The 12,222-nt window shown below is 45.3% G+C and overlaps 1 protein-coding gene across 1 annotated transcript in view; it reads left to right on the top strand.

Moving 5' to 3' along the window:
• The window catches only part of LOC140491823 (exportin-7-like), a 95,041-nt gene that overhangs the window by 621 nt on the left and 82,198 nt on the right, over positions 1–12,222 (top strand). Inside the window, exon 2 of the mRNA XM_072590218.1 lies at positions 11,058–11,204. Coding sequence (XP_072446319.1) covers positions 11,058–11,204 — 147 coding nt within the window. The remainder of the gene's footprint in view (positions 1–11,057; positions 11,205–12,222) is intronic.

Consider the following 12,222-nt stretch of genomic DNA (forward strand, 5'->3'; position numbering starts at 1 on the left):
GCCCCTCAGGACTGAAGATGATCTCTTCCAGTCTGGTGTTGTGGTTCCAGAGGTGTCTGAACAGTTCAGTGCTGGATCTGCACACGCAGGTGGGGCAGATGGTGTTTGAAGAGGTGGTGTGTGGGACGCTCAGGTGGTTGCATGTCCTTCTGCTGTTTGTGCTGGGGTTTCACCTGAACCTGTTGGAAGTACTTAAGTTGGTTCACTTCAGTTTGGGTGATCTAAGGCAATAGATTCCTAAGAATCAATGGGGACATTCCTTTTTTGCATTGAGGCATTAGAGATGTCCTTGAAGGATTTTTTCTGCGCTCCTGGCGACCACTTGCCGTGACCAAACTTAAAGTAGAGAACTTTGAATGTTTGCATCTGTCATATGGATGATGTGCCCTGTCCAATGCAGCAGATTGGCAGTAAACAGTGCTTCAGTGCTGCAGATACTGGCATAAAAAAGGGCACTGTGCCTCGAGAGCCTGTTCTGTCAGTGGATTGGTAGGATTTTGCTGAGGATTGTTGGTGATAATTTTTGAGAGATTTAACTTGTCTGCTGTTCATTGTCCCATCACTGTTCAAAAAATAGACAAGAGATGTTCCTGGCGCCTGTACAAGATTTATCCCTCAACCATTGCTCAGTAGTCAATAACACCTGCCTCCTTCCCCCGTAATCTACCATGTATATCCTCTGATGCTGTCTGCTTTCACCTTGAGCATCCTCCTGTCATCTTTGATATTCCCATTTCTACAAATGCCTGTCCTTCCTCCCTTTCTCCTCCCTGCCTCCAAGGCTTGACTGCTCAAGCTCTTCTGTCTGTGATATCCCTGCTGCTCCAAGTGTTGTTCAATTTAGAGGAGTGTTCATTCATCAGCTGAGTGGAATTGGGGTTTGGGGAGTGTGCATTTATTAAGACATTTCCTGTCCCATGTTTGATCTGAGGCTATGAGACTTCATGGGATCCAGAGGAAACGCTGAAGACTGCTTGGGCAAATCCCTCTTAAATCCATACAGCTGTTCTGCCACATCTGTTGGGTTTGTCCTGCCTGTAAAGATCTCACCCAGAGCCCAAAAACATGGTGGCTTAGTATTTAGCACTGCTGCCTATCAGCACCAGGGACCCAGGTTTGATTCCAGCTGCAGTGAATGTGGAGTTTGCACTTTCTCCCCGTGTCTGCGTGCGTTTTGTCGGGTGCTCTGGTTTCCTCCCATGGTACAAAGTTACATAGATTAGGTGAATTGGCCAAGCTAAAGTATCTATAGTGTCCAGGGATGTGTAGGCTAAGTGGTGCAGGTGGAGTGGATCTGGGTGGAGATACACTTTGGAGAGTCGGACACGGTCCTGTCCCCCTTAGGCCAAGAACTCCCCACCTACGTCCAGGACACCACCCACGCCCTCCACCTCCTCCATGATTTTCGCTTCCCTGGTCCCCAACGCCTTCTCTTCACCATGGACATCCAGTCCCTGTACACCTCCATCCCCCATCATGAAGGACTTAAAGCCCTCCGCTTCTTCCTTTCCCGCCGTACCAACCAGTACCCTTCCACCGACACCCTCCTTCGACTGACTGAACTGGTTCTCACCCTGAACAACTTCTCTTTCCAATCCTCCCACTTCCTCCAAACCAAAGGAGTAGCCATGGGCACCCGCATGGGCCCCAGCTATGCCTGCCTGTTCGTAGGATATGTGGAACAGTCCATCTTCCGCAGCTACACTGGCCCCACCCCCCCACCTTTTCCTCTGCTACATCGATGACTGTATCGGCACTGCCTCGTGCTCCCACGAGAAGGTTGAACAGTTTATCCACTTTACCAACACCTTCCACCCCGACCTCAAATTCACCTGGAGTTTCAGACTCCTCCCTCCCCTTCCTAGACCTTTCCATTCTATCTCGGGTGACCGAATCGACACGGACATTTACTATAAACCGACCGACTCCCACAGCTACCTCGACTCCACGTCCTTCCACCCTGCCCCCTGTAAAAACACCATCCCATATTCCCAATTCCTTCGTCTCCGCCGCATCTGCTCCCAGGAGGACCAGTTCCAAAACCGTACCACCTATATGGCCTCCTTCTTCAAGGACCGCAATTTCCCCCCAGATATAGTCAACGATGCCCTCCACCGCATCTCTTCCAATTCCCGCTCCTCCGCCCTTGAGCCCCGCCCCTCCAACCACCACCAGGACAGAACCCCACTGGTCCTCACCTACCACCCCACCAACCTACATGTCCAGCGTATCATCCTTTGTCATTTCTGCCACCTCCAAACGAACCCCACCACCAGGGACATATTTCCCTCCCCTCCCCTATCAGCGTTCCGAAAAGACCACTCCCTCCGCGACTCCCTTGTCAGGTCCACACCCCCCACCAACCCAACCTCCACTCCCGGCACCTTCCCCTGCAACCGCAAGAAATGCAAAACTTGCGCCCACACCTCCCCTTACATCCCTCCAAGGCCCCAAGGGACACTTCCATATCTGCCACAAATTCACCTGCACCTCCACCTCCACACACATCATCTATTGCATCCGCTGCACCTGACGTGGCCTCCTCTATATTGGAGAGACAGGCCGCCTACTTGCGGAACATTTCAGAGAACACCTCTGGGACACCTGGACCAACCAACCCAACCACCCAGTAGCCCAACACTTCAACTCCCCCTCCCACTCCACCAAGGACATGCAGGTCCTTGGACTCCTCAATCGCCAGACCATGGCAACATGACGGTTGGAGGAAGAGCGCCTCATCTTCCGCCTGGGAACCCTCCAACCACAAGGGATGAACTCAGATTTCTCCAGTTTCCTCACTTCCCCTCCCCCCACCTTGTCTCAGTCCCAACCCTCGAACTTAGCACCGCCTTCCTAACCTGCAATCTTCTTCCTGACCTCTCTGCCCCCACCCCACTCTGGCCTATTACCCTCACCTTGACCTCCCTCCACCTATCGCATTCCCAATGCCCATCCCCCAAGTCCCTCCTCCCTACCTTTTATCTTAGCCTGCTGGACACACTTTCCCCATTTTTGAAGATAGGCTTATGCCCGAAACGTCGATTCTCCTGTTCCTTGGATGCTGCCTGACCTGCTGCGCTTTTCCAGCAACACATTTTCAGCTCTTACTTAGTCTAGTGGCAATACCACTTAAGGCTATGCCTCTATTGGTGCGCAAGGCATTCTACTAACCTCCCCAAATCCTCCCCCAAAGCAATTCCATACTGACAAGCAGCCTGCCTGATTTTCTGCACTAAAGGGCATATCGAACTGATGCTTACTGAAACGTTAGTGTGCTAACAAGTATGCAGCATGGCAAGGCATAGAAACTGCAAGTGTTGAGATAAGTGATAAGTGAGTGCATACCAAGAAGCTGAGGTGCACCCTGTGTTCAGGAAGTGGTAATGGCCCTAAGTTGTGCTGTCACTTGACTAAAGCCCAGAGTCCCAGGTTGGGACCGGATTTTGAATCCCACCAGCAGGACAGTCCCAACAGAGATGGTGAACAGTTGAATGCCTTTGGGTGGAGATGTCCTCAACATTTACCTCACACCCCATAAAATGTAATGACATTAGATCAAATTTGATCAAGGAAATCTTGTGATGAGCAAATACTACCGCACTCCCACTCAGCTGATGAACAACATCCACTTTGAACAACACTTGGAGGAAGCACTGAGGGTTGCAATGCTGTAGAATGTAACATAGGTGGGGCATGTTAATGTCCACCACCAAGAATGGCTAAGCAGCACCATTGCTGACTGAGTTGGCCAAGGCATAAAGGAGACAGTGAGGTCTGTAGATGTTGGAGATCAGAGTTGAGTGTGTGTTGCTGGAAAAGCATAGCAGGTCAGGCAGCATCCAAGGAGCAGGGATATCGACATTTCGAGCCAGAGCCCATCATCAGGAATGAAGTTGGGAGCCTTGGGTTGAGAGATAAATGGGAGGGGGGTGGGGATGGGGAGAAGGTAGCTGAGAGTGCAATAGGTGGATGGAGCTGGGGGTAAAGGTGATAGGTCGGAGAGGAGGGTGGAACGGAGAGGTGGGAAGCAAGATTGACAGGTGGGACAGATCATGAGGGCGGTGCTGAGCTGGAAGGTTGGAACTGGGGTAAGGTGGGAGGGAGGGGAAATTTGGAAAATGGTGAAGTCCACATTGACGCCCTGGGGTTGAAGGGTTCTGAGGCGGAAGCTAAGGTGTTCTTCTTCAAGTCAGGTGGAGAGGGAGTGGCGATGGAGGAAGCCCAGGGCCTACATGGTCCTGGCATAAAGGACGTAGCTGTTAGATTCGGTCTATAGCAGCTAATGAGGACACTAATGTTGACGTAATCCTCACCAATCTGCAGCCACACTTGCATCTGTCCATGACAATATCAGTAAGTGTGACCACAACACCATCCCTGAGGAGATAAAGTCTCATCTTCACATTGAGAATATTCTCGAATGTGTTGTCTGGCACTTCCACTGTGATAAATGGGATAGACTTTGAACAAACCTGTATTGTACTCAATCATGGCCCAACATATCCCCTATTTTATCATAACCATCAATTTAGGGATCAACTCTGTTTCAATGATGAGTGCAGGAGGGCATGCCAAGATTTCACTTGGCGTGCCTAAAAATGAGCTGTTAACCTGATGAAGCCAAAAACTGGATTACTTATGTGCCAAACAGCATAAGCAGCAAGTGATAGACAAAGCAAACAGAGCAGATCTAAGCTCTGCAGACCTGCCACATCTAACCATGGATGGTGGTGGACAATTAAAAAATTCACATTAAGAGAAGGCTCCAGAAACATCCCCATCATCAATAATTTCAGAACCCAACATATCAATGCAAAAGATAAGAATGAAGAATTTGCAAGAATCTTCAGCCAGAAAGGCCAAGCGGATCATTTAGCTCATCTTTCTTCAGAGGTCCCCAGCATCACAGATGCCGGTCTTCAGCCATTCCCTCCATGTAATACCTTAATATTACTAGCCCACTTCAATTTCTGGTCAGTGGTAAACTCCAGGATGTTTAAAGTGTGGGATTCGCTGATGGTAATATTATCGAATATCCAGAGGTGACAGTTAGATTAGATTAGATTACTTACAGTGTGGAAACAGGCCCTTCGGCCCAACAAGTCCACACCGACCCACCAAAGCGCAACCCACCCATACCCCTACATCTACCCCTTACCTAACACTACGGGCAATTTAGCATGGCCAATTCACCTGACCTGCGCATCTTTGGACTGTGGGAGGAAACCGGAGCACCCGGAGGAAACCCACGCAGACACGGGGAGAATGTGCAAACTCCACACAGTCAGTCACCTGAGGCGGGAATTGAACCCAGGTCTCTGGAGCTGTGAGGCAGCAGTGCTAACCACTGTGTGGGAAGTGCCCTCACTGGCCTATGGGCAAGCTCAACTCCCAATTACTGTACTAGAACTGGAAGTTTGTGACAGAAAATGTAAACTGCACTGCACAAAATGGAAACTGATTGCTGTTTCTTGAAGGGGTGGAACAGGGAGCAGAACAGGGGATTAACTGCTTCACCGTTCAAGTAACTGCCCAATGCTCACTGAAAAGTACTCAAGTCGCTATGCTCAAGTGATTCCAGCTTGCCGCTGCCTTAATTCCTAATTTTGACTTTTCATTTTCAGAAATATTTGAATCAATCATTTCGGAAGTGGTAACAATAACAGATACTGCTGGTGAAACTCAGCAAGTCTGGCAGCACCTGTGAGAAGAAAGGAATGCTAGCGATTTAGGTCCATTGACTTCTCATCAGTTTGTTCAGCAATTTCTATTTTGTTTCATATCTCTGACATCTGCAGTTCTTTGTTTTATTGTGATGTTCAGAGATAGTGATGCACACCTCTGAGCAGGTGGGACTTGAACCTGGCCATCCAAATGGCAGTTAATACTAATTTAATTGTTAACTTTAAATCCGAAACATAAATTTTTTAATGAAGCAAGGATATCAAGAAATATAGGCCCAAGGCAAGTATATGGAGTTAGGAGACAGATCAGCTATGATCTTCTTGAAGGCTGGAGCAGGCTCAAAGGGCTGAATGACCTCCTCCTATTCATGTGTTCCTTCTGGCTCAGAGGTAGGAAAACTACCACTGTCATAGAGATGTACAGCATGGAAATAGACCCTTCAGTCAAACTTCTCCCGACTGACCAGATGTCCTAAATAAATCTAGTCTCATTTGCCAGCATTTGGTCTGTATCCCACCAAACCCTCCCTATTCATATATCCATCCAGATTCCTTTTAAATGCCATAATTATGCTGTTTTGGCATGGAGGTGAACCTTTTCTGTTAATTAAACCAAACAGCCAGAAAAGCTCACCTCGCCTCGTAATCTGTTAAACAATGAGTTACAGAAAACTCGTAAATCTCACTGTTTAAAGAAAATAACAATTTATTTTATTACTGCAAAAGTGAACATTAAACATAACAAACTATTCACAAATCTAAACCCCTCTTAACTGCTTACTCTCTGACTCCAACTCTATAACAATATACTGTTCCATTAAGATACTTACAAAAAAATGCATTAGTTTAATCTTAAAACCATACAGTCTCTTATTCTGTGTCTTCACTCTTCTAAGTTGATCTACTGAGCTACTGATCTCCCTGGGTTGTCCCTTTTCCTTTAACTGCTAGTATGTTTCACATGAAAAGGTAATTTTGATAGAGAGTGTTTTCTAATTTATTTGAGAGCAAGATGTTAGATGGGCAATTAGCTTTCCAGCAGTTTCTCTGTCTATGGCGGTTGCTCTCTGACCAATTTTAAAAATGTCTGCGTTCCTGTACCTGCCAACGTCAGATCGTCTCATTGTTTAGCCAACATCAAACTAATAAATTCAAACTTGATTGGGTTTTAGTATCCTGGGGCATAATTTAAACTGGTTAAATTTGAATTATTGTCAAAACAGCATCCAAACTCCGGTATCCATTTCGCAGCCAAATGTTACATATTTTCAATTTTTCAGTACACTCTGGGACTGTCGTCTTGTCATAGTTCCTTGAAAGTGGAGTTGCAGTAGATAGGATAGTGAAGAAGGCCTGGAGATCACGTTGCAGCTGTACAGGACATTGGCTCAGCCACTTTTGGAATATTGCATGCAATTCTGGTCTCTCTGCGAGAGGAAGGATTTTGTGAAACTTGACAGTTCATAAAAGATTTTCAAGAATGTCTTTCACAGTTGCTTGTAATCTCTCAGTTCAGAACAGCATTCTCCCTCTCTTAAAGGTACAGTTACATACCTTCTACTTGATAATAGTACCAGCCTCCACTACTACATTTTACAGATCATTCCATACATGCACCATCCTCTGCGTACAAAACTTACCCCGTAGGTCTCTCCTAAATCTTGTCCCCCTCACCTTAAGTCTATGCCTTCTAGTTTTGGACTCCCCTACCTTGGGGAAAATACCTTGACTATTCACCCCATCCCTTCTCGTCATGATTTTATAAACCTCTGTGAGGTTACCCTTCAGCCTCTGACGCTTCAGGGAAAATAGCCCCAGCCTATTTAGCATCTATAGTTCAAGCCTTTCAGCCCTCCAATAGCAACATTCTTCCACTCCGACCATCTGAAGACGAACCCACCCGGACCTATTCCCCATCTCTATTGTTTCACATTTCACCTGACTAATGCACCTAACCTATATATCCTTGAACACTATGGGTAATTTAGCATGGCCAGTTCACCTTATTTGCACATCTTTGGACTGTGGGAGAAACCTGGAGCATCAGGAGGACAGTTGCCTGAGGCTGGAATTGAACCCAGGTTCCTGGTGCTGTGAGGCAGCACTGCTAACCACTGAGTCACTGTGACGTTCTACAATTATGGCCCGGATTTTCTAATAGTCATTATTCCAGCATAGGTGAGAGTTGCTGATTGGGAATCCTGCAGAATTCCTAACATAAAAGACTGAAGGAATTACCTGGGAAATTATGATGATGCTGGGCAATTCCTGCGTGATTGAAACCTTCTGAAAGTCTCCATTTAATTTGGAGATTTCTAAACACAGTTGGACCCATACATACTTCAATCCCCACTAACTGCACCTTCTCTCTGCCACCCCCACCCCACAAAAGCACTATCAAACCCCTTGGAGATCGTGACCTGACACATGACCTGTCTCCTTTTGGGAGCCATCCCATGCACCCTGTAGTCTCCTTACCCCTCTCCACACTAGCTGCCCTCTCTTCGTGCTTCTGTCTCTCCAACCCCCTTCCATGCTCCAGACTGAGCACCATCTATCCCTATTATGGACCTGCTGTTCCCTTTAACCCTGCTCCAGAGCCACCCACTTACCCATCTTCCTCTACGCTAGACAAGGTGTCCCTTTCCTCTGTTCTAAATGTGATCTGAGTCAGATTCCACACACCCCCCCCCCCCCCACACCCGCACCAACCCCTCAGGACCTACCTACCCCCCCATTCCCCTTCCTGGACCCCCTTGTCATCTCTGGACCCAACTGTCCAAGCCATTCGTTCCCCCCACTGCTCAGCCAATGAGCCTCTCTGTCCCCACTCTGGACTTGGCGCAGCCTCCCCACACTTCCCTCACTCTGGACTTGATGTCTCCCTTCTTCCATTCTTCCCCAAGAACTGCCTATGACCATCCATGACCCCTACTAATCTGTATGAGATTAATATTCTTCAGAAAATCTGGTTCTAGCGTCGCTAGCCACTGTTTGTTTGAATGTGTGAAAGTGAGTGGTTCAGATGCTGGAGATTAGAATCAAGAGGGTGGTGCTGGAAAAGCACAGCAGGTCAGGCAGCATCCGAAGAGCAAGAAAATAGACATTTCGGGCAAAAGTCCTTCATCAGGAATGGGCCATTTCTGAACAGCTTTTGCTTGAAGTGTCAATTTTCTTGCTTCTTGGATGCTGCCTGATCTGCTGTGCTTTTCCAGCACTACCCTCTTGATTGTTTGTTTGAATACTGACTCTTTAGAAAGACTGCTTCCCCTTAGCTCTTCAGGTGCACATGTCCTTTGGTTAGTGGGCAACATGGTGGCTCAGTGGTTAGCATTGCTGCCGTACAGTTCCAGGGACCTGGGTTTGATTCCAGTCTAGGTTGACTGTCTGCGTGGGTTTCCTCCGGGTGCTCTGGTTTCCTTCCACAATCCAAAGATGTGCAGATTAGGTGAAAGTAGCAAGGATTCCCTCTCCTTTTGTTGTTCCTACCCAGCACTGCTACATGGAGGGAAATGAATGACATTGAAAGGTGAGAGAAGAGGATAAAGAGGACATAAGCTGGCAATGAAGAAGAAAGTACAGAACGATTATATAACAAGGAAGGGGTATTGAAAGAAGGCGCAAGCTGGGAAAGACACCTTTGGGTGGAGAAAAGTGCCATTTTTAGTTGAGATGCTATGGAAAGGGGCAAGTCAACATTAAATAAGGCAGGGAAAGGGTTTCAAATTGAGAGTGTTAAAGGGGAAAAGAATGCTTTAAAGCCAACTTGAAATGGGGAAGAGGCCAGAGTGATTAGTTTCTATTAGTTCCCTGTTTAGTATTTGTGTAGCTTGTCTCAGCAGTCAGAAGTTAATGGGTTCAAGCTGAACTTGAGGATTTGAATACAACTGGGATGGTGCTCTACTGTAGCAAAAACAGAGAATGCTGTAGCAACTCAGCAGGTCTGGCAGCATCTGTGGAGAGAAAAACAGAGTTAACGTTTCGAATCCTGTGTGACCTTTCCTCAGAACAGAATCTTCTGAAAAAGATTCATACTGGACTTGCTTTATTAAAATAAGATTATGAAGTGCTTCCTGTTCATTTTTGTGACATTTTATTCAATTAGCTTTTCACTATGTGACTCCTACTGCCTCATTTGGGAGCGGTTTGGCCCATTCTGCTTGCCCAGTTCTGTTGTGAAGTGCCAATCTCCTGCCTTTCCCTCATAATCCCTCGATATCATTTCTATCCAAATAATCGTTCAGTGCCCTCTTGAATAATTCAGTTAACCCTTCTTTCATCACATTACCAGGCAATGCAATTCATTTCCTAACTACTCGCTATGTGGAAGAAGTTTTTTTTCTCACATCACCCTTGCTTTGTTAGAACATCATTCAAATCTATGCCCTCTTGTCCTTATTTCTTTGACAAGTGGGAACATCTGGTCTGTATCTACTATCATGATTTTGGAAACCTCTGTCAAAGCTCCACTCACTGCCTTCTCTCCAAGGAGAACGGTGCTAACTTCTTCAAACTATATTCATGACTAAAGTTTATCTTGGAACAATTCTTGTAAATTGCTTCTGAACTACATTCAATGCATTCACATTTTTCCAATAGCGTGCTGTCTACAACAGTGCACAATATTCTCGGTGAGGTCTAATGTGTGTCTTGCACAAGTTGAACATCACCTCCTTGCTCTGGTACTCTGTCTCTATTAATAAAACTAAGAGCACTGTATACCTGTCGACCTGATTTGCCATCATCAATGATCTGTGCAAATAAACACCCAGATCTTTCTGCTCCTGCACCCCCTTTTGAATTGTGCCCTGTTATATTGTTCTTCTGACCAATATCGCCTCCGACCTTGCACTTTACTATCTTGACCCTCGCATTGATCCTCCCCCTCTACCATGTTCTAGTTCTGATTACTGTTTTAGGACAAGGTGCAGAAATTAGCAAAATGATTCCAGGCTTGAAGGATTTCGTTACAATGTATGTTTGGAGAAGTTAGTGTGGTTCCCCTTGCAGCAAAGGAGATTGAGAAGAGATTTGGTAGACGCTTAACGCGGTTATAAGCTTAGATGAGGTAGATAAGAAAATTAAAACCTTTAGCTGATAGTGCAAGGTCCAGGGAACACACTTAAGGTTTTGGACCAAAGATAAAGGGGGGGGGAATGAGAGGAAGATTTATTTTACTCCATGATTGTCAATGATCTGGAATTCTCTGCCAATCTGGACTGTTTTACAAAGTTTACATATTATTGACATTTCTTCGAATATCTTGTAGTTCTGATATTGTGGTATCAAAATTGATTAAATTCCTGTATTAAATGTTACTGTTAACTTAGAACAGTAAAATATTTACTTCATACTGTCTTTTTCTCACAACAGGGTTTATCTGATGCAAACAACTATCATGAATTCTGTAGATTTCTGGCTCGTTTAAAGACCAATTATCAGCTCGGTGAAATAGTGATGGTGGAAGGTTACCCTGAAATCATTAGATTGATTGCTAATTTCACAGTCACAAGTCTGCAGGTAAGAGGTGTTAACTTGATTGAGTCCCTGGTTATTTTGAGTTTGCAGTTTTGCCAAGTAACACCAATGCCATCCCAGCATCGAGGAAACATGTTCTATGATTCCAAATATTCTTCTGAAGCAAAATGCTCTATGTCAAAATGTTACTCCAGTTTTACCTTTGCTCTGCTATGATTTTTAGTTGGCACAAGTTTGTTATAAAGAAATTCATTAGTTTCTTCTTACTGTTTGTGGTGCTTCTTCTGTGTAATGCTAATTTCCAGCTATGAAGCACTTTGAACTGCTTTGTTGTGCTCACAAATTTAATGAAGGAGCTTTGAATCTTATTTTGCATGTTGTTTCTCTTGTGCTGAATCCAAATTTTATCTATAGCTCCAACTTCAAAATAGATAAAATTGAAAGCAAGTCAACAAAGTAAAGCAAAATTACTTCATTCCTGATATGACAAGTTTCAGCCTCTTTTAGTAGATTTGACAGATGACCAATTCTTCAGTCAAACAGGTAGGTTTTGAGTTGAATCGAAAGGAGGAGAAACATGAAAAGGTTTACAGAGGAAATTGCAGAAGCCAAGGCCCTAGGTAATTCAAGGCATATACCGACAATGAGGGAGTGAAGAGATAACAAAGAATCAAATTGCTAGAGATAAACTAGGAAATGTGGATTGCTGATCGCCTATTATAAGTTTCTTTTATTGTAACCACTATAATTTTTGGAAAAAGCATTCTTTTTAGAAAATCACCAACCTTAAGAAATGTGCAAACAATGGACAGCTTGAATTTTGCACCATTGGAGGGCAGATACCCTGTGTATTTCAGTGAGGGAAAAACAAGAGGAACAACAGAATAATGGGAATATGTCTATTTGCAAGTTCCTTTCCAACTAGCAATCTACATTGGCTTAGAACTATATCACATTTCCCCACTGTCACTGGGTCTCAATCCTGGAAATACCTTCCTAACAACACTCTTGGTGTACCTACACTAGTTGGGACTGCACTGATTCAAAGAGGAACTTAACA

The sequence above is a fragment of the Chiloscyllium punctatum genome, chromosome 20 (assembly GCF_047496795.1).
Source record: "Chiloscyllium punctatum isolate Juve2018m chromosome 20, sChiPun1.3, whole genome shotgun sequence".
NCBI classification, from domain to species: Eukaryota; Metazoa; Chordata; class Chondrichthyes; order Orectolobiformes; family Hemiscylliidae; genus Chiloscyllium; species Chiloscyllium punctatum.